The sequence below is a fragment of the Ailuropoda melanoleuca genome, chromosome 7 (genome assembly GCF_002007445.2).
Source record: "Ailuropoda melanoleuca isolate Jingjing chromosome 7, ASM200744v2, whole genome shotgun sequence".
Lineage (NCBI taxonomy): Eukaryota > Metazoa > Chordata > Mammalia > Carnivora > Ursidae > Ailuropoda > Ailuropoda melanoleuca.
The window spans coordinates 104,855,408-104,879,762 of NC_048224.1; the positions used below are offsets into that span (position 1 = coordinate 104,855,408).

General features: G+C 34.5%; 1 protein-coding gene across 1 annotated transcript in view; it reads right to left on the bottom strand.

Moving 5' to 3' along the window:
- Positions 1–24,355, bottom strand: part of KLHL1 (kelch like family member 1) — a 320,540-nt gene that overhangs the window by 92,191 nt on the left and 203,994 nt on the right. The window contains 1 exon segment of the mRNA XM_034663802.1: positions 21,620–21,832. Coding sequence (XP_034519693.1) covers positions 21,620–21,832 — 213 coding nt within the window.

Here is a 24,355-nt window from a genome sequence, read left to right on the forward strand (position 1 = left end):
AGTTGTATTTGCCTGAAATTGATGAACTCTACTCAAATGAGGTACTCAAATCACAACTTGATTTCAAAACATCTTGTGATAAGTAATATGCCCCTGAAAGAATAAAATGTATTGTGTTATTCAGTGTTATCCTGCATTTCTGTAAGTTATTCTTATAAAAAATTTCTGAGTTAGAGGTAACACAATGTCCCCAGACTAACCACGCACTAAGTGTAATGGTCATTCTAAAATATATTTTCATTGAGAGGGATAAATCTGCAAAGGGCCTACATACAATATCCAAAAAGAAGTAACTATCTTAAGCCTATAAAGAGCATCTGGTGCTACCAGGAAGACTGATCTTCTTCTCCCATGTTCTGTCTCAGAGAAGTTAATGCTGATGGTAAGAAGCAAATGATGCTCCTGGAAGTTCTTCGACACGGATCTGCAGGAAAGCAATCGAACGGACTGCATTCAGTTTACCCTGGAAAACTAGATTTCCTGATTTCTATAATAATAATGGGCACAGTATTAAATTTTTGTTTTGCTTTAGCACTGCCTCAGTTATCTTAAATAAAAACCTTTCCATTTATCTCACACTAATTATAAGGTATCAGTCAGTATTTCACTTCCCTTCTTATGCTAAGAGAAGATGGAGAAAGAATTTTAATCACTGCATATTTGCAGATTTCCAGCTTTCTTTAGATTTACTCTGATCAAAGTCCAACATACCTCTTTTGATCATCATCTGTGAGCTACGTTCCTGTGAAAACATCAAGGTGGATGCATCTTGCAAGTCAATAAGGGATTAAAATAATTCTCCCAAGTAAAGCTAATTCCACTGGGTATACAGTCTGCCTGTAGAGTTTCTAAAGTTTGGGTATGAAATGAGTTGTTCAAACATCTTGATTGAACAAACTTCAGGGATAAGGGAAAACATAAACATTAATATTAATATTAAGGGTATTAAGATCATTGATATGTGTCCAACCTATGTCAGACACTGGAGTATGAAAAAAGTAATGTATCAGTTCTTAACCTAAATAATATAATTTATATTATAATGGAGTAATGTATAATATAATTTATAACATAATGGCATATATGATTATGAATTTCTAGTACTCAGAGCTAAGCAAAATTATATTATTTTGTGTTGAGAAGCCTGTTATATCTGTATCCAATATCCCAATTTTCAGTTGGTTGACTTTTTCAAAGCAGGGATCATTAAACCATTCACTCTGCTTCTGTTCCTTACAAATAACCCTCCTGGACTTGCATAACAGTTTAAAGTCATTTCAAAAAACAACATTAATCAATTTAATGTGTAGATATATACAAGAAGATAATTGTTTAAAGTGGTATTCACCAGATCCAGAAATTCCACTTCTGAGTATTTATTTAAAGAAAACAAAAACACTAACTTGAAAGGTCATGGTCACGGCAGCATTAACATTATTTACAGTAGCCGAGATATGGAATCAACCTAAGTGTCCATTGAGAGATGAATGGATAAAGAAATGTGATATGTATATATGTAGGAATATTATTCATCTCTGTGAAAGAAGGAAATCCTGCTATTTGTGACAACATAGTTGGACTTTGAGCCCATTATGCTAAATGGAATGAGTTACAAAGATAAAGACAAATACTATGCAATTTCACTTATATGTGAGATCTTAAACACACACACACACACACACACACACACACACACACCAACCAACCAAACAAAAACCAAACTCATAAATACAGAGAATGGATTAGTAGTTGCCAGAGGCAGAGGGCAGGTGGTGCATGAAAGGAGTGAAGGTGGTCAAAAGGCATAAGAAATATGGATAAAGTACTCTGGGAAATAAGAAGACACACTTAACTGAGTGTTTTGTGGTAAAGAAGTATTTTTGCACCTATTTTCCAGGCATAGAAAACAAAGAATATTTTAAGAATAAAGGTCATAGGCCCAGAGGAATGAAAGGAAGTCGAGTAGAATCCAAAGTAACGATATTTACTCAAAATGCAGTGTTCAGTGAGATTCCGTTCTTAATAAAATCTTTCTCTCTTATCTATTTCAATCTCCATTCATCCATTCATCCATCCATTCAAACTTCCATCCTTATATATGAAGCCATCTAATCATATAAACCTAATGTTCTTATGAATCCTCTTTATCTTTCATTCAATACATCAAATCCACTGGACGTACTTGTAGTTTAACCTTCAAGATATATCTAGAATATATTTATTACTACAACCCTGAGACAAGCTAACACCCTCACCTGGACTATTATAAAACCTCCTGACTAGTATATCTGCTTACAGTCTGCCCTTTTCGTGCTGGTTATTTTCATTTGCTCCCTTGTCGTTCAATTTGCACTGTTCTCTGTCCAGTTCCATTCTTTGTGAAGCTGAACCTTCTGGAACTGCATTACCTGACTCCCTTGATGACTTGCTTTTGGCTGGGTCTGGCCAATGGGGCTTATAACCAGAAATGAACACAAGTATATTTCTTCCCTATTCCCTGCATGATGTGGCTGTAGTGGTGTCTCTTTATGACTACAGCTCAAGTACGGCAGCCACTCTGCCATAGCTCCAATCTTACTGAACTATGTAATAAGGTTTCCTCCATTATCACCTTGGTTCAGGTTCCCCGAGTCCTCAAAATCCTTTGTTCATTTCCTGAATACTAGCCACACCTCTGTAAGTAGTGCCTTCAATAACATATCTTCATGTGAACCATTTTGGGTAAATTTTATCTCCTGCTGGGATCTTAGCTATTGCACCATGATACCGTTTATTTTTCTTACACTAGCTAGAATGCTCCTTTTAAGATAGAGTTACTGTCTACTTTTGAATACATTTGAATATTTCCATAAGAAAAAATAAGAAAAAAAAAACAGAGTATGTGTTTTCTCTGCTCAAAATCCTGCAGTGACTTTCCATAGTTAGCATAAAAGCTAAACTCCTGATGACCATCTACACCTTGAATTATCTATCTCCTGAACACTTCTACCTTATCATCTGCACCCCTGCTACCCTGTCCAAAGAACTCTATTTACCTTGGCCTCTTTGCTCTTTCTTCTTCCTAGAACACTCTTTTGCCTCATAGCTATTTGCTTTTTCCCTCTTTTATGTCTCTACTCAAAGCATGGTTTCTTTTATGTCTCTACTCAAAGAATGCATGGTTCATTTGATGACTGTTTACCCCCCTCCACTCTGTCTTCCCCTTCCTGCTAAAATGTGAGCTGCATTAGAGTAAAAAGCGGTCTGTTTGATTCAATGCTAAACACAGAGGGCATACTCCTGGCATACAGGTGACACTTAGAAAGTCTTTATGAAATGAGTGAGGGAGTGAGTGAGTGAGTGAATGAATGAATGAATAAATGAAGAGATTTCTAGACTAATTTTCACCAAATGACTGATTCTGGTATTAATGGTAGCATTTTGAATTTTTATTGTTTTCCCTGTTGTATGTGTGTATGATTTGCCTTTTAATCAATAGAACATATCTATAAAATGAATTTGTGTTTTAAAAAATTCATTCTGGAGGCATTGGGAAGAATGGATGTAGGTGGGGAAAGAGGTCACTAGAGTTGGATAATTACCACTGAGTTCATTGCAAAAAAAAAAAAAAAGAATGATAAGGTCTAATCTAAAGGTATTGATAACATACATTGAAAGAAGAGGTTTAAAACATTTTAAAGCATCACATTTATGAAAAAGAAAAAAAGAGCTTGGTGACACATGGAGTAAGAAGACAATAGCTGTCAATAAGGACTTTATTTAAAGAGATAACACATATCTAGTCTTTGTTTCTGGAGATGACATCAGGACAAGATGCCATTCCAGTCTCTTAAAAAAATGACCAATCAGATGAAATGGGGATTTACCATTCAAATCGATCTTTATATTTCAGGCATAACTTATTTATCTGCCCAATTTTATATATATTTTAGCATATACAGAAAATAATGAGTATTAGTATGAATATTAGCATGAGGTGAAATCTAATGGTCAAGATAAAATCCCATCTTTTATTTTTATAATAGATGAAAGTTATGAGTGACTGCTCACTGTAACCAGATTTTAGGTGTTCCTTGTGATTCAATATTCATCACTCTCTAAATTCTTACCATTTACTTGCCATTTCTTATTCTAGCTTCCTTTTGAAAAGAGTACAACACTTATGCTGATTTGTAGCAAATTGGGAAGTTGTTTAATGGTTTGGAAAACCCCCACAGCTGACTGAATTGAGAATAACACACTCATTATTATTTATGACTCTATTTCCAGGTCTTTATAGGTCAGCTTATTGAATTCACTGAATATGCTGCTTTTCCAGCTCAGCAAAGCCAATTTTGCAGGCTACCCTGTGGTAAATGGACTCATAGAAATGGAAGAGAGCCTATTTCTTTAAATATAAACACACATAGAGTGCCTTTAATTTAGGATAATTTACTCTAAATGAAAATCTATTATTTATTAACTTTTGTCATTAAGAATTCTAAAACTTTAAAAAATAATAACAACCCAGAACATCTAGTGTGTTCTGTAGATCATTCTTTCCATGAGACTTTAATGGCCATTACCTGAAGTAAGTTTTCTTCAGAAAAGCCATGAGTTNTTCTGTAGATCATTCTTTCCATGAGACTTTAATGGCCATTACCTGAAGTAAGTTTTCTTCAGAAAAGCCATGAGTTTAAGTGAGTTTCTTTATTAAGAGATTACTATGACAACTGGGGCGCCTGGGTGGCTTGGTCATTAAGCGTCTGCCTTCGGCTCAGGGTGTGATCTCGGCATTCTGGGATGGAGCCCCACATCAGGCTCCAAACACTGGGAGCCTGCTTCTTCCTCTCCCACTCCCCCTGCTTGTGTTCCCTCTCTCGCTGGCTGTCTCTCTCTCTGTCAAATAAATAAAATCTTTAAAAAAAAAGAGAGAGAGATTACTATGACAACCGGTATTACAAAATTTTAAAGGGGCTAGGGGATATGGCAAGATGGTATTTTTTTTTAAGATTTTATTTATTTATTTGACAGAGAGAGAGAGGAGAGCACAAGCAAGGGGAGCAGCAGGCAGAGGGAGAAGCAGGCTTCCTGCTGCAGGGAGCCCAACATAGGGCTCGATCCCAGGACCCTGAGATCATGACCTGAGCCAAAGGCAGACACTTACCAACTGAGCCACCCAGGTGTCCCACAAGATGGGTTTATAAACTTTTTTTTTTAACATGAAACACTTTTGTGATGAATATTTTAAAATACTATTTGTCCATGGATAGAATGTAAGATGACTTACATTACATATTTATATAAGGGAGGGGCAGAGGGAGAGAGAGAATCTCATGCAGACTCCAGCTCAGCACAGAGCCCAACTTGGGGCTGGATCTTACCACCCGGAGATCATGACCTGAGCTGAAATCAAGTCTGACGCCTAACCCACTGAGCCAACCAGGCGCCCCTACAATATTTATTTTTAAAAGCTATTTTTCAGTTGACATGATTTTTATTTTTTAATTGTTCTTCAAAATAAAAGTAAATATTTTGCTTTAAAATTAATAATTAAATTTGATCTTTAAACATCTGTTTATTACATCATTATTCCATGCCAAATAAACATAGTGTTTCTTTAGTGGAAAAACAAGTCCTCAAAAGTATACTTGAAAGATTTTATTTATTTATTTATTTATTTTTATTTTTTAAAGATTTTATTTTTTTAAAGTAATCTCTACAGCCAAGGTGGGGCTAGAGCCTACACCCCCTATATCAAGAGTCTCACACTCTGTTAACTGAGCCAACCAGGTGCTCCATACCTGAAATATAACTATTTGTTACTTATTTGTTCAGGGAAAAATTTTTCTTTGAATTGCAACAAAATTACACTTTGTGGTAAATTAACTCTCTACCTGAGATATAACATGAAAAATTGAAATGTTCAGAGTCTGTGTTGTCTTTTCTGCTCTAGGTATCATGATGACAGTTTATACCTCAACAGGTGCTAAATGCTCAGATGAAAGAGTTAAAATATTTTTTGTTTGTTTGTTGTTTGAAAGCTTACTCTCACAGGTGGAAAAATGTCTATTTTGAGAGTTAGAATTCCTAACTTCCATTGTACATGCATCAGTGAGTTTTTAAATTTAAAATATTATCTAAAATAGTCTGCTTTAATTCTCAGAGCCTCAATTTCTACCTGCAAAATATTAGGGAGCCGGTTTTGAAGGTCTTTTCTGCAATAGAAATCTGTGAAAGTAAGGTAGATCCACATTTTAGTATGGCGCCATGTGATTATTCACATATTTTCCCTGGTGATTATGAAAAAATAAATTCTAAGCTGATCTGAATTGGCCTGATAAGGAAGCCAACAGTGGGTAGGAAATACTGGAGTAAATGTAACCTCAAATTAACAAAGTTCAAAAAAATCACACTAATGTTTCATAAATTATTGTTTGGATTAAAAAGAAAAAGTAATATGCCTACTTAATGAATTCTACTTGATGAAGTTAAATTAAAGAAGACTAAGAATTTCTGATAATAGCAAACTCACAATTGCTTTCATTAACTTAAGATTGAATACATAAAAAGTAAATAAAATTTTCTCCAATTTATCAGGAGTATTGAATTGGAAAATTTGATGTATTTGTGGGAAATATTAAATTAACATGTGCACCATTTTTCAATAGATAGAATATGAAATTCATGATACATAGCACTAATAACATTATTCTAAGATAATTACCTTTATATTTTGGGAAAAAAATCACTCCAATAAATTTGAATAGTTATGCAAAATAGCGTACAAGTATTTATCATTTTTTAACATTAATAGTGTACTGTTACTTTTTGAATATCACTAAAGTAACAACTTTTATTCTGGGTGATCTATAGGTATTTGCCATTTAATTAGAATGGAAAAGAGTGCATTTGCCTGATTCTCTGGATAGTCATTAACGTTAAATTGCTCTTCTCTGGGGGGTATATTTTTCCATTTTCAGAATCATTATAACAATAAACTGTTTTATTTATTTGATACTCTTGGAAATTAAAATTAGAGTAGTAGTCATTTCAATACACTTGTGATAAAATTCAATTCACTTGTGATTCCTTCACACAGCTTATAGTTTGCTTCCTTTCCTCTTAGGAATGATTTAAATTACACAAGTTTGCAAAGTAATTTTAAGCAGTTTATTTTTTAAGTCATAGGATTTTTGTCATTTAAAAGTTGTGAATGATGATTATTAGGGAAAAAATGACTGCAATGGAAAGAATCTATATTTCACTAAAGACCATTTACTTGGTAAGCAATAAGTTCTTCAAATTTTTTTGTTGTCTATTGAATGAAATTTCATGAGAGGTTTGAGACATTGTCAAAATTATTTTTTCCAGATGGAGAGGCATACATATCTTAATTCTCTATAAAATTATTTATGTCAGTTATTTACTGAATAGGCATCAATTCTTAGGAAATAAAAACCTATTTTCATTCATGCAATGTTACAGACAGAAAGAATATTTCCATCTTCTTGTCCTGATATGAAAACTGAGGCCCAATGAAATTAAACAAACTTTCCATGATCAAACACTGACTTAATATCAGAGTCAAAAATAGGATCCAAATAAACACTCATTTATACCACTGCATCTGCTCACCTACCAAGATCTGTAGACACGTTTTTGCTTTTCACCTGTTCTCATAGATAATTTTCAATCCTCTTTTCTAAAGCCAACTTATCCACTTGTGCATGAAATCCTACCCTACTCTAGCACATTCAAAGAAAATATTCCAAGCGCTCTTCCCTGTCTTAAATCATCAAATTTCCTCTCTGCAGAATCATACCTGTGAGTATGCAAACAAGTTTGATCTGCCCCCCACCCCAGTGGTGTTTATCAATTTATTTTTGTTTTGTTTTGTTTATCAGTTTATTGACCCTCAGCTCCAGAATGAGCTTTTTCAACTGTTTTGTGAAAATGGATGTTAAAATGGCCCTTTAAATATTTTTTTTTTCTTTGCCAGCTAGCACTGTGATAGGCTTTGTCAGTAGAGGACACTGGAGAGACACCTTAGGGAGAAAGATTTTGCTCCCTGGTTTGAGTGTGCCTACTCACCAGGTTCCTGCAATGAATGCAGTTTCTCCAGTGCTTGCTTCCTGCAGACCATGGGGGCCAGGAGAACCTAGAAGTTTCCCCCAGAAATCCCTTCAGCTGATTTTGTAGCAGGCTGTCTCTTTTGGGACACCTAGAGGGAAGTTTTCTAGTAAGTTCTGAAGGACAGGTTTCCAGAAAGTTCTGCCACTGCTGCACCACAGTGATTTCACTGCCATCCAGTTAGCCATGGCTGTACCCTCTTCAAGGAGGTCTGGGTCTCCGGTGGGGTGCTTCCTTGGGTGCTCTATCTCAGCCCTGAGGTAGTAGTTCGCTGCTCTTTATACAGGCGTGTTTGTTTTATAGTGTTTTGCTTTATTATGCTTAGAGATACTGTGTTTGTTACAAATTAAAGATTTAGGACTTCACTGGAGGAAGTAACTGAAGATGCGGTAGAAACAGAGAACTAGAATTAGAAGTAGTTCTAATTCTAATTGGAGAATTAGAAGAAGATGTGACTGAATTTCTGAAACCTCATGATAAAACTTGAAAGAATGAGGTGTTGCTTCTTACAGGTGAACAAAGAAAATGGTTTCTTGAGATGGAATCTACTCCGGGTGGAGACTGTTGAAATAAAGAATTTAGAGTATGGCTTTACAAACTTTGTTGATAAAGCAGTGGCAGGGTTTGTGAGGATTGACTGTAATTTTGAAAGAAGTTCTACTGGGGGTAAAATGCTATCAGACAGCACTGCTTGCTACAGAGAAATTATTAGTGAAAGGAAAAGCCAATCAGTACAATAAGCTTCATTGTTGTCTTTTTTCAAGAAATTGCCATAGCCACCCCAGCCTTCAGCAACTACCACCCTGATCAGACAGCAGCCATCAACATGGAGGCAAGACACTCCACCATCAAAAAGATTAGGATTCACTCTAAGTTCAGATGAAGGTTATCACTTTTTAGCAATAAGGTTTTTTTAATTAAGGTATGTACATTTTTTAAAAGACATAATGCTATTGCACACTTAATGGACTATGGTATACAGCAAACATAACTTTTATATGCACTGGGAAACCAAAAAATTCACTGGACTCACTTTATTCTGATATTCACTTAATTGAGGTGGTCTGGAACTAAAACCATGATATTTCTGAGGTACGCCTCAGAAATCTGCTATTTCTATATTTTTTTAGAGTTCTTTTAACTTCCCACTTTCTAATTTTTCCTTACTCCAAATCCTTCTTATAGTTAATGATTCTTTATATAAACTTTCCATGTTAAAATTTCAGTTTTTGTTTCTCTTCATTGGCTTCTGGCTGATCAAACCCAGCTACCCACAGTCTAATTTTTCTGTTCAGTTTTGCAGTTTTAAAGATTCTATGTATTTATTATTTTAAATTCCATTTTTCCCATATTGCTTAGCTCTATTCTACAGGAACTAATCTTGTCAGAGTTACCAATGACCTTCTTATCCTTAAATTCAAAAGTCAATTATTGAGCATCATTCTACTTGACCTCTCAGCAGCATTTGATACAGCTGATCACTCAGTCCTCTCTGATGGTTTACTCCCTAAAATCTCTGTACAGCAAGCTCCCTTGGTTTTTATTCTATTTGACTAGTGTCTTGATTTCAGTTACTAGGTTCTTCCTTTTTATCTCTAATTTGGTAATATTTCAGTGCCCAGAACATCATTTATGTATACTGACTTATTTGATGATACTATCTCATATCATGGCTTTAAATTATATCTACATGCCAACAGTTTCCTAATTTATATCTCCTAGCATACCTCCACAGCACCTGAATGATGCATTCAACTGCCCACCCAACATCTCCACTTCAAAGACTTCAAAGAAATCGTTAAGTCAGTGTTTCATAGTGTCCTTCCTCAACTGGGGCTCAGGCCAAAAAACATGGCATCATCTCTGATTCCTTTCTTATCTCTTATTCTCCCATCTAATCAACTGTACTTTAAAATACAGTTAGAATGAAAACACTTCTCACTATCTTCATTGTTACTACCTTATTACTCTTATTTGACTGCTCAAATATCTCACCTCTGCTATTGCTATCACCTCTTAACTGATTTCCATTTTCTACTCTTGTTTCCCTGCAGTATTCTCTCAACACAGCAATTAGAGAGTCCATTTAATTGTGTACATCAGATCAAGCTCTCCTCTGCTCAGAACTCTGCAATGGCTTCCATTACACTCCAAGGAAATACCAAAATCCTTAAAATTGCTTACAAGCCATTCAGTGATTTATATCCTCCTCACCTTCTCTAATTTTTTCTAATAACTCACCCCCTGGATCACTCTGCTTCAGCCACACAGGCCGCCTTGCTTTTCCTCAAAGAGTAATAAACAAAAATGTTTTATAAAAATAGCAATGTTGACAAAGGATGTAGGAACGTATATATTATATCTAACCCTAAGTAAATTATTTATTGAAATAATTTTATAATTGGATCAAGGTAAATTTCCTCTACTATAGCTTTACCTATGAGATGTGCCCAAAGATTAAGAGTATTCTTTAGTCTAAGGATCCTATTTTAATCTCCAGATTTCATCTCTATAAGCTTCAGTTACTAAAATATTAAAGTAGCTTCATGAGTTAATTGAGTTCCCTAAATCCTAAATTAAAGTCACTGGAAATGGTTTAATGATTTAAATAGCTTTTGCTTCATTACAAACGTTCCACAATTTTTGTTAGTTCTCTTACAAATTATTATATCCTTTAATTTTATCATTGTTACACAAAATAGGCATGAATAAAAAATGAAATTCTTCTTTAATGTTTAACTGAGAAAAATAATTGTTTTTGTACTGTGTGGCCTCTTGGTAAATGCTATGTATATTATTTAATATATACAAAAATGCTTATGAACTGACTTAAGTTCAGGGTTTTTTTTTCATGAAATGGACTTTGTTTTCTGATTTATTATGTTAGCAATGAAAATGGAACAAATTTTTCTTGTAGCCAAGTTATTTTTAAATACTTCATTGAATTAGAGGATTCTAATGAATTTATGTTCTATGAATATACCTAAGAAAGCAAAGAGATGAGAGAGTATATTCTATTTAATTTGCCTTCCCACTGTCCATTCAATAAGGGAATTTTAGTAAAGTCTGAATCATGTGCTCTTTATGACTGCGTCCTTAGTACCCACTGTTAGCGCCATCATAACACACTATTAAAGGTTTCTCTCTCATTCCAGGTAAGTCATATATCAACAGATGGTAAAATGAAGCTAAAATTCCTAAGACCTAGAAAAGAAAATAGGTGAAAGTGCTAAGAACAGGACACAATGGATGTGCATGTAATTAATTAGAAAGAGTAGGCCATGCTATGATAAAGGTGGACATCTTCTAGGCAGTAGAGGACCAGAGAAAGGGTGTGGTGGGCAGTTCATCCCAGCAGGTAGGACTATGTTATCAATGGCATTGTACAGAATTGTCGAGGTATAGAAACACTAAAAGCAGACTGACTTTCAGCCATTTTAATATTCTCTTTAATTATCTATAAACGTTGCCTCCCCTTTCATTGCTTGCACCTGAGAAGACTATTCCTATCACCACCATCCTCTTCCCCTGGCCAGCCCCTGATTATAGCCCCCAGAATCGGCTAGTACCAATGTGCTAGAAAAGAAATAAACCTGACTTGTGCAAGAAACAGAAAGAATATCAGTGCACCTAGAGGATACTAAGTGCTAAGAGGAGATTAGGTCAGGGAAATAGTAATCATGGTACTGATATACAGCTTGTAGGACAGGGATATTAGGATTTTGTCCTACGGGTAGAAATCTTAAGTTTGAAATTAACGCATTCATACTTCAAAAGTTCTGTCTGGTTGCTAATTAGAAATTATTGCTACAGTTAAGCATAAAAGTTAGAATAACAGGTAGGAGACTATTCTAATAGTGCCGGAGAAAAATGGTGATGGGTTATTTTAGGATGGAGCTGTAGAAAGGCCGAGAAAAAAAAAAAGAACAGATTTAGGGTCTAGTTTGGAATACAGCCAAAAGGACTTCCTAAGGAATTAAATATTAAATGCAATACAAAGTAGAGAATTAAAAGTAATTCTAGAATTTAGGCATGAGCAACTAGATGGTTTGTAGTGCTGGTTACTGAGCATTGGGGGGGGGGCAGAGATGAAGTCTTGGGATTTTGAAATCTTCCATGTTGACCATGTGAAATTTTGAATGGCTATTGGGTATCTTAATTAGAGATGTCATGTTGTTAACTGGGTACGTGTATCTATCTCTCAGGAGGAGTTTAGGGCTAAAGATATAAACTTGGAACTTATAATTGACTCTTATATAGTATTTAAAAATATAGAAGAATGTTATTCTTTAAGGACAAAATACGGTGTCCTGGGGCATTGCAACATCAAAGAGTAGAAAAAATTAGCAATAACAATTGGGTCAGAGTGGCCAGATCAATTTTGTCAAAGCTGCTGGGAAGCCAAGTAAAATGCAAACGAGTGAGATGGGGAAAAATACGACAGCTTGGAGGTTTTGGGCGATTTTGAAGAGTTCAAAGGATTGATTTTAGTGGATTGATGAGAGAATTATGACTATTAGTAAGTATATTTATTAACTATAAATAATAACTACATGTTTTGCAAGAAACGGAAACAGAATTGGAACAGTTGGTAGGAATATGAGGAGTTTTGTTTTAATATGTCTGAAACAATAAATCTTTGCAAGTTAATTAGAATGATCCAATATGGAACAAATTGACTGTATAAAACATAGAAGTATCATCGATGTAGAGAAATTTCAGTGGCAAGACAGATGGGATACAAACCACAAGCAGTAGGCTCAGCCCTTGACACAAGCAGAGACACTTACAGCCCTGCAGCAAGAAATAAAGACTTTCAGATTGGGTTCCAACTTCTCTACTCTCTTTACCGAAGACAGTAATGTGTGTATGTGTGAGTTTGTGCTTGTGCATATCATATTTTACATCATATCTCATTGACAAAATCTGTTGAAATAAAAAGCTTTTGTATTTTCTTAATGTTGTAACTTGAACTGTGAATGTCATCATGGGTTAAATGATCATGAAACTAAATAGTATTGAAGGTAAATCTGTAAGATTTTAGAAGTATATATTGACTGTGCATTTATGTTTTAAAGACAGTTTCTCAAGTTTCTTTTATTTATTTTATTTTTTAAATTTTCTTTAAGGTTTTATTTATTCATTTGAGAGAAAGAGAGACAGACAGAGAGAGCACAAGCAGGGGGAGAAGCAGAGGGAGAAACAGACTTGAGCAAGGAGCCCGATTCAGGGCTCGATTCCAGGACCTAGAGATCATGACCTGAGCCGAAGGTAGACGCTTAACCATCTGAGCCACCCAGGCGCCCCTCAAGTTTCTTTTAGAGAAGAATAACATTATTCCACATTTTTAAAAACTATTGTAGTCTAGTTTTGTGGATAAGACTATTTCTTTGATGATGCTTGCTATAACCATTAATTAATCAGACAGGAATAGATCAGAGAGAAAAAAAACAAATTAAAAAGTAACAAAGACCAGTAATAGACTGTGTTAATATGTTTGATTAATTTTTGCCTTACTTGTTTGTAAGAGTTAAAGTTTTTCTTTTTTGTTTCTTTTTCCTTTGTAAAAATAATATACATAATACACTAAATAGTGAATGTTAATACTGACAAACATGGAATATTGTCAGATTTATCAGGGAGTAGTTTACCTATGCTTGCTTTAGAGAAGTGAAACAAAACAAAACATACAAATTACTCAGGAGTATAATCTATTTGTATATCTTACATTGTATTTATGAAAGCTCTTTTTATATTGATTTGTTCTTTGTCACTTTGGTTGCTTTTCATTAGGGTTTTTAGTTGTGCCTATAATTTTTATGGACAGCAGAGTCTATGTCACTGTTATCTGATCAGCTATCACATTTCCAATGGAGTAAAATATGTTGATAACTTCTCCCTTCTCATGTTGCTAGTATTACATAAAGAATATTTTGGGATAAATTAATTACAGCTTTGCATAGAATGAATTTATTCTTATAAAATAGAGGTAATATCTGTTTCCTTAAGTTACACTCTTGAGTTTCCTTGTTATTTTGCTATTTTTCATTATTAAGGTAAACTATATTCCTCTAAGCTTAGGCAATAATTTATTTCATTGCAAATGTNTCTTATAAAATAGAGGTAATATCTGTTTCCTTAAGTTACACTCTTGAGTTTCCTTGTTATTTTGCTATTTTTTATTATTAAGGTAAACTATATTCCTCTAAGCTTAGGCAATAATTTATTTCATTGCAAATGTTTTTTTTTCTTTCACATTTTATTACAGAAAATAAATGTTTATGCACATAAACACACACACTGCTACATATTTCTTTTAAGAGTCAGTAGGTATTCTGGTTTGCAAGACCTGAGAAACCTTTATCCTTGTTGCCTCAAAAGAGATAAACAATACCAATTCCAAGATAGGAAGCAAAGTTTATTTGTATATCTTTAACCTTCTAAATATTCCCTGACTATGATAAAACTGAATTTTCCTAAAGACCTTTTGGCTTGACTATATATAGCATTGAATTCCCTTGATTTTTTGAACAGCATGCTTCAACTTTCCAGACCAAGCATTAGAAAAGAACCCACCAAAAGTTGGATAGCTATGTGTACTTTTAAAGTATGTATATAATAAATAAATATTTATGTACATATTACAAGGATACATCTTGTGAAACCAGTTAAAACCAGTGGAAATGATAGTTACATAATGTTAAAACATGTTTATTACATAGCAACCTATATTCTTTTGTTGCATCTTTGTAAGAGAAAATAGAGAAAAATGATTAAGTCAAATTGGGTAACCTCCGTGATGTGTGTGTGTATGTGTGTTTGCATATTTATACAATCACTCGCTCTTTAAAATGAAATTTCCACATTTTTTCCAATTCTGCTGAAATTTTTAAACCTCTGGGTATTCAAGAAAAAACATAGAAACTATTATGCAAAATTATATTCCTCATTTATTTAAAAAAATAATAGAAGTCATTCACTATTTCTTAGACTATAACTCAATTATGTATTTCTTTCATTTTGCCTTTTCCTCTGGTCTTCTCTGCAGCAAAGCCAACTGAATTTATTTCAGTGTTAGCTGTTATATTTCAATACAGGATAAAATAGACATTTCGTGGAAGGAGCCGAGATGCCCTTCAACAGATGACTGGATTAAGAAGCTGTGGTCCATATATACAATGGAATATTACTCAGCTATCAGAAAGAACGAATTCTCAACATTTGCTGCAACATGGACGGCACTGGAGGAGATAATGCTAAGTGAAATAAGTCAAGCAGAGAAAGACAATTATCATATGATTTTTCTCTCATCTATGGAACATAGGAACTAGGATGATCGGTAGGGGAAGAAAGGGATAAAGAAAAGGGTGGTAATCAGAAGGGGGAATGAAACATGAGAGACTATGGACTATGAGAAACAAACTGAAGACTTCAGAGGGGAGGGGGTGGGGGAATGGGATAGACTGGTGATGGGTAGTAAGGAGGGCACGTATTGCATGGTGCACTGGGTGTTATACGCAACTAATGAAGCATCGAACTTTACATCGGAATCCGGGGATGTACTGTATGGTGATTAACATAATATAATAAAAAAAATCATTAATAAAAAAAAAAGAAGAGGGAATGAAACAAAAAAAAATAGACATTTCACTTCTGAGTCATTTTATGTCTCTTCTTTTATTCTTTTCTGGAGCTCATTTTGTCTACCACTGTTCTCAACTAAAATCCATACTGTCTACCAAAATTTATAGCCTCATATTTTTCTACACCAAATTACCACAATTTATAAATAACAAAGAATATCAGAATAGATTTTCTCTTGTGAATTTAAGAAATAACTAAACACAGATACACATAATGGGTGTAGTAATGAAAAAAAAAACTCATGAGAATGAAGATTGTGATAAATGATTAAACTGAAATCCACCTAAGTCAAGTTGGTCAATTGGCCTATGAGTATAAGAGAAGACCATTACCATAGCCTAGATTTATTATTTGACAATAATCAATCTTTTAACGTTTTCTTTGTTGATTAAATCTCTGTCATTGTGTTTATTTTTACTTTTTTTGAGCTCTAGAAATTGTTCTATGCATTTACTAAATAGAAACTAGAAACTCATAGCTATAAAAGTACTCACAGTCATTTAGTTTAACTCTATCCTGGAAGCATATATTTTTTTATTTATTTATTGTTTTAAGCATCTCTAAATCTCACCTTTTCTACTCTTGCCCTGGTCCGTACTTGTTATGTTTTGCTTAACAACATTATAAGCAGCTCACAACAGGTCTTCCAAATACTGTTCTCTCACTTACCTGAAACCCATCATTTACATCTACAGGAATTATCTTACAAAAAAACATAAGCCAAATTCTTCTCTCAAGTCTCCTTCAAAAATTAGCCTATATATTTTTTCCTTTTGAAAATAAATTCTTACCTCAATATAAAAATGGAGACTCTCCCTCTTTTAAATATCGTTAGTACTTTAAAATATAATATTACATTTTATATAACTACTAAATATTAAATATATATACACATATATACGCACAGATATGTAGAACGAGAGAAGGAGACAGAGTGCGTGCACACAAGCAATATATATTAGGGGCAAAACCTATATTTAATAGCTCCAGGATTAAGAAAAAGGTGTTTCCTGATCATCATAATAGCTTTTCTTAAGGAATATAAGATGCTTAGCCACTTTGAAAGTTCACATAAAAGGCTGGAAAACCTTAGACTTGATTAAACTCTTTTTTAGCTCTAGTGAGACACTGAATTAAATCTGATGCCAACCACATAAGTAAATACTGCACTCATTTCCTCTCAGTGGAATACGAACCACATTAATGTCAGATACATCTAGAGCACAATCTGAGCTGTACAACTTAATAGGAAGATGGCTATTGTGTTGATTTTCAATTTTTTCATTTGTCAAATGGTAATAATAATATTTACTATTTAGGGATAATACAGAAATTAAATGAAATAAAGTATATTATGTTTGGTAACTAAAGAAAGAAATAAAAGCATGTTAGTTCCTATTCCCCTGTTCCTACTTCACCATTTTTTTCAAGGAAGCTTCAAAATCTGGGTAGAAATGCTTATAAGAACATGTAATTCATTAAAATTAGTTAAGGAAGTGATAGCCCCTCTTATATCCAAAATATTTTATGAACAGAAAATTTTTTACTCTTTCTTCCTACATGTCTAATTTGAAATTATATATAAAGTTACATTTCTAATGCCCCTAATTTGAGAAATAAGAAATAGAAAATAGACACATGCTATATTTATGACTATTAGATGCTGTAGTAAGAGTAAACAAAAAAGTCTTTTACTAGCTAGTTACACCAAAAAATGATATCTTATTTTCTAATGTTAATAAATATTGTTTCACTAAGTAGGATGAAGCAGCTGAGCCAATAAGAATTAAAACTCCATTTGTACTGTGTAGCCTTAGTAACAAGTCAATAGGATGTACATGTCTGTTCTAATGGAATAGCATAGATGGATGTACAGGTATAAGCGCATCTCCCATTTTTAATGACAGAAGAGTGGGGGAAGAGTGTATTAAGGAAAGGCATATCATGAAAAGATTGAGCCCTGGTCACATTCTTGGCCTCTTCAGTTATGTGTCCTACTATTTAGAATTTTTTTTTTATATCCATGATGATTTTTTACCACTGGTTTAACTTCAAGCTCCCCACATTTCTTTTTTTTTTTTTTTGATTCAATTAGCCAACATACAGTACATCATTAGTGTAGTGTTCAATGATTCATTAGTTGCATATAACACCCAGTGCTCATCACATCATGTTCCCTCCTTAATGCCCATCACCAGGTTACCCTATCCCCCACCCACCTCCCTTTCCACAACCCTCAGTTTGTTTCCCAGAGTAAAGAGTCTCTCATGGTTTATCTCCCTCTCTGATTTCTTCCCAGTTTCCACCCCTTCCCCTATGATCCTCTGAGCTATTTCTTATATTCCACATATGAGTGAAACTATATGATAATTGTCTTTCTCTGATTGACTTATTTCACTTAGCATAATACCCTCCAGTTTCATCCACATTGATGTAAATAGTAGGTATTCATCCTCTCTGATGGCTGAGTAATATTCTGTTGTATATATGGATCACATCTTCTTTATCCATTCATCTGTTGAAGGACATCTCGGCTCCTTCCACAGTTTGTCTATCATGGACATTGCTGTTATGAACATTGGGGTGCAGATGCCCCTTCTGGATTTTGGGGTAAATACCCAGTAGTGCAATTGCTGGGTCATAGGGTAAGTCTATTTTTAACTTTTTGAGGAAACTCCGTACTGTTTTCCAGAGTGGCTGTACCACTTGCATTCCCACCAACAGTGTAAGAGGGTTCCCCTTTTCTACATCCTCTCTATCATTCATTGTTCCCTGTCTTGTTAATTTTAGCCATTCTAACTGGTGTAAGGTGGTATTCATTGTGGTTTTGATTTGTATTTCCCTGATGGTTAGTGATGTGGAGCAATTTTTCATGTGTCTCTTGGCCATTTGTATGTCTTCTCTGGAGAAATGTCTGTTCATGTCTTCTGCCCATTTCTTGACTGGATTATTTGTTTTTGGGTGTTGAGTTTGATAAGTTCTTTATAGATCTTGGATAGCAGCCCTTTATCTGTTATGTCATTTGCAAATATCTTCTCCTATTCCGTAAGTTGCCTTTTAGTTTTGTTGACTGTTTCCTTTGCCATGCAGAAGACTTTTTGTCTTGATGAAGTTCCAAAAGTTCATTTTTGCTTGTGTTTCCCTTGCCTTTAGAGATGTGTCTTCAAGAAGTTGCTGTGGCCAAGGTCACGAAGTTACTGCCTGTGCCTGTGCCTCTAGGATTTTGATGGATTCCTGTCTCACATTGAGGTCTTTCATTCATTTTGAGTTTATCTCTGTGTATGGTGTAAGAGAATGGTCCAGTTTCATTATTCTGCATGTAGCTGTCCAATTTTCCCAGGACCATTTATTGAAGAGACTGTCTTTTCTCCATTGGATATACTTTCCTGCTTTGTCAAAGATTAGGTCACCACAGAATAGAAGTTCCATTTTTGGACTCTCTATTCTGTTCCATTGACCTATGTGTCTGTTTTTGTGCCAGTATCATGCTGTCTTGGTGATCACGGCTTTGTAATACAGCTCGAAGTCGAGCATTGTGACGCCCCCAGCTTTGGTTTTCTTTTTCAACATTCCCCTGACTATTCAGGATCTTTTCTGGTTCCCTACAAATTTTAGGATTGTTTGTTTCAGTCCTGTGGAAAATGTCAATGTTATTTTGATAGGGATTGCACTGAATGTGTAGATTGCTCTGGGCAGCATACACATTTTAACAATGTTTATTTTTCCAATCCATGAGCATGGAATGTTTTTCCATCTCTTTATGTCTTCTTCAATTTCTTTCATAAGTGTTCTGTAGTTTCTAGAGTATAGATCCTTCACCTCTTTGGTTAGGTTTATTCCTAGGTATCTCATGCTTTTTGGTACAATTGTAAATTGTATTGATTCCTTAATTTCTCTTTCTTCAGTCACATTGTTAGTGTATAGAAATGCAACAGATTTCTGTGCATTGATTTTTTATCCCACCACGTTGCTGAATTGCTGTATGAGTTCTAGCAATTTTGGGATGAAGTCCTAGCCTCAGCAACAGGCAACAACAGCAACAAATAAATAAAAGACATTCAAATTGGCAAAGAAGAAGTCAAACTCTGACTCTTCACAGATGACATGATACTTTATGTGGAAAGCCCAAAAGCTCCCCACATTTCAACAAACAGTTGTAAGGGGTGGGCAATGGTCTAAGGTACCAATTGCCACAGCATGTATCAATGGTCAATGGCTATCTACCTATTACTGGCTAATAGTGTTCATTGGCCATTTCTGTCCTGGGAGAAGATCCCCAGGCTCTAAGGATATCTGGCATCAGAACCTAGGATGGAAGATTCAGAAAAATCCAGTGCTTTGTTTCACAATTTATTCCTTGTTTAATTACCTAAATGCATTTCTCTTCCTTTTTAAGATGCTGGTGTTAAGATAAGCTCATATAATTTGCTTAGGCAGGACTTCCATAAATTCTTCTCCATTTTTACTGCTTTATTCATTTCAGCAGCCAAATGAAACACAATCATTCCTTTATTTATAAAACTTCATTTGTTTTCCCAATTTTGGTACAGAGTTGTTTTTTTTTAAACTTTCCAATCTTAATATATAACCATAATTCTCACTTCACTTATTAACATGTATTTGTCTGTCATTCTTTCCTAATGTCCTAATTCCCTAGCTTACATTCTTAGTAATATATGGATTAGTGAAAGTGTTGATGGTAGTATGGAGCCATATGAAGGATCAGGAGAACGTTATAGGCCCCTCACATCCCCTGACAAAATGTATACATATAATTTTATCTATTATTTCAGAGGTAAGAGCTAACTTCAAGCTTATTTCTGGATAGCCTGAGAAGGCAAAAACCCCCGATTAACATTGTTGTGCATAGATAATTTTGCAACATCACAACTTTAAGACATAAGACTCTAAATCAGAGAAAAATAGTTACTCTTCTTACAAGCTGAATAAACTTGTTTTTACCAGTTCACCTGTCCTACATAACTCATCAGTAAAATGAGGTGGTTGGTTCACTTGGTGTCTTGATTCTCCTTAGCTCCAATTATTAAAGATTCCATAATCCCAACTGCTAAATGCTGTTACTTCATAATTGTATATGATTCAGTAATATGTCTTATTTGTTTATTGAGGTTTGAAATCCTGTGTATTGGGTCTTAAAATGTAACCCAAGCACGTGCTTTCATCAGAGAATGATCATATTATTGCATCATAGGATATAAAGATAGAAATAGATAAATAGATAGGTAGATAGATAGATCCATTAATCTCCAAAATAGGGAAGAAGGGAATTAATTGCAACGTTTTAAAAATCTTCTAGTTACTGTATTGAGATATTAAGTACTTTACATGTATTATCTAATCTGATTCTCACAAAACTTTTGTGTGGTAGTACAATTTTATTTTATAGATGAAGAAATTGGATATCAAAGAAATTAAGTGACATTCTCCTAGTCATATGAGCATGAGTCAATATGTGGCAGAGATGAGCTTCAAACCTATTACCTATCATTTTCCATCACCAAATTTTCCTTAAAAAGATTATTTGACTAAACCTAAAAAACAAAAATGTGAAGAAGAGTAAATGGGTTGTGATGTTACTTTTTTAAAAGAATTAAATAATTGTACGAAAATAGTAATGGAGAGGCATAAAACTTAGGGACTTTACACTTTCAAGTGTGTGTGCATGTGCGGATGTGTATACCATACTGTGCATTAATTGAAAATTATCATCTTACCAAATGCTTTATGGGTATTATTACATTTTCTTTTAAATTATTTTTTTTTTAGCTCGATTTTGATGTTACTTTCAGCATAGGAGTTTTCAGTGCAGAGTAGCTGCTAACACGGCATCACTTACAGTTACCTGTGGTGGAAGCAGCGGCAGTCTTATAAAGGCAAGAAGCATACTCAAGTCATTGCATCGCCTCTGCATGTCATACTTGACCCACATCATTAATGCATGGAAGATGGTTTCTTCATCAGGAACATTTACATCATCGCTGGCCAGGAGTTTATGGAGCTCCTCAGCTGGAAGCAGTAAAAACTCTTGATTTCTCATAACTTCCATTATGTTTTCCTGCAGGGAGAAAACATCTTGGCATAAATTTGACTTCACTTTGATTTGGCTGGGAAAGCATCTCAGAAGAAATGAGAAAAGTCGTCAATAACCTTTGTTCTCATTATAACATAATCCTTGAGACTTAATCCTTCAGAAACTGGAAGCTGTTAAAATGAAAGCATCGTAATTGTAATTGAAGTGTAAATGTATCAGAGACAGCACAGATCTTGTAATAACTGGAGGATTATAATGTTGAGCTTTGTGAGGCAGGCAGAATGTACTGTGATTAAATGTTCAAGTTTCAAGTGGGCTGCTATGTAAGATTTGGTGACTATGAAGAGAATAGCATTTCAAATTTTTTAAAGCTTGACTACATGCACATGAATCAGAAAAGGGGAACCAAATTACACAGGGAGTACGTAACACTATAAGATGCATCATTGGTTATTTAGAAAGGAAAAAAAAAAACAGGACAGATAGGCCATAGAATTCACAAAAGCACATATGTTCCACCCTTTTATTATCTCTCATACCTCCCTCCTCTCATGACAATTTCTCTGGCTTAATTTAGATTCCCATTTATTTTCTTCCAAATTGATGCCATAACCTTGTAATTACTCTGCTTGACTCTATTCTTAGCCTCTTTACTGTATCCTCTATACTTATGCTAGAATGATAGTTCCACAACATAAATTTCATGGCATTCCTCTATAAAGTTTTTGCTTGGTTTGGTTTGGTCTCCTTTTGCCTTTTGTTCAAATCTCTTAGTTAGAACACTAATTATTTATGATATGACCTCTTCCTGAGTTGAAGACTATACTTCTTAACCTTTCTTGTATTCGAGTCACTATTACTTACTCTTTCCATTTGCCATCCTGTTTGACATGTCCCCCCTCAATCATCTATTGGTTAAAATGACTTTTATACACCTGTTTTCCTAATTTCTGCCATTTTCCAAGACTCAATTCAAAAGCTACTTGTTATATCTGGAACTCTCAAGCCCTCTTTTCACTCACATTGGATCTGGCTACCCCATCCACCATGCCTGCACAGTGCATGGTATCTATATCTCTAAGACAGCAGTTACCAAGCTGTGGCCTAATCTTCAATGCCCTTAGGGGTCTTATCACAATCTTTAACCTCCTTCAGAGAAACACCTTGACAATTGACTTTGCATATCTAGATCCTGTAACATAGCAGGTGAACAGTACATATTTATTGAATAGATGTATTGGTGATCTTTGTGGAGAAAAATAAAATTTTGGAAATAGTACACGGCAGTGCAGTGTTTTTCAAACACAGTTTTAAAGTGATTTGTCAAAAACCTTATATGCCAACAGAGAGGCTTTGATCGCAGATGTATGGTTAGAGAAGACAGAAATCTGACTGGCTGCCTCTTTTGTTCTACCTCCCCCCATGTCTCAATTCCAAGGAAAATATAAGAAAGGTTTCTCAGGTCATAGTTTTAAAGGCACAGTTGGGGTAGAAATCCCAATACGTGCCTACTGTAGGAAAAAACCTGAAGCAGATGGGATGAGATCTCTTCCCCAAAAAGCATATGACTATGCTACTGTGCTAATGCTGACTAGAAGATTCATTCTGTGCCCGTTACTCTGTATGTCAGAGCAGATCAGAACCTATTTTCTAAAAGAGACCTGACCCACCTTTTGAGTATATCCTTGGAACTGAATCCAAGACTTGAGGTGCCTTCAGCTGTCACAAAAGAATGTCAACTTTTACTTTCGTTCAGGTCATTTGTCCTATTTATTTACATTTGATTGACATCACAGAATAGCTGATTTCCTGGAAATTTTTGTCCGTTGTCTTTCCTCTGTGCCTAATACAAGTACTATGTAAGTTATAGATGTCTAATATCTCTTTAGTGAATTAACCAATTGAGTGTACGGAGATGTGGGGCCGCCAAGTTTCTTTAAAGGACTCTAGTAAGATAAAGATGTTTTTCAAGAATCTTTGAACGATTTTTTGTCCATCCATTTTTCCAGTTACTGAAAAATCTATGCCTCTATTAAACTACACACAGAATTGTAGAGCTAAGCCATCGGTATATAGTACGGGGTACCATAAAAAAAGCAGGTCTATGAAACTCTTAGTGGTGTCTATCAGAGATATTGTTTAAAGCATATTTCGTTATATTTTACTGTGGCCTCTTTATGATGACCCTTGGGAGAAATTTTTTGCAGGTTTTAGTAGCAAGAATAATTGCACTTCTCCTGAGTAAATTGGTTTGCTTTTATCATGGATGTTGTAAATTATGAAACTGATCAGATTTTTCTTTTTATTTCGCCTCTAGAAAACTTAGAGTTAAATTGAAATCTATCTGTTAGGAAGGCTATAGCCTTTTATAGTTTGATTTATTTTTCAGACAGCTCCAAAATATCATTTAATATCACTACAGCAGATTTTCTTTTTTTTTCTTTTATCCCTGCATCTGATTTAGAGTATATTCTTATGATTTCATATCTTTGCAAGCCATACTACATTTTTGGGAATAAGCCATGTGGTTTGTAAAAACTGCTATAA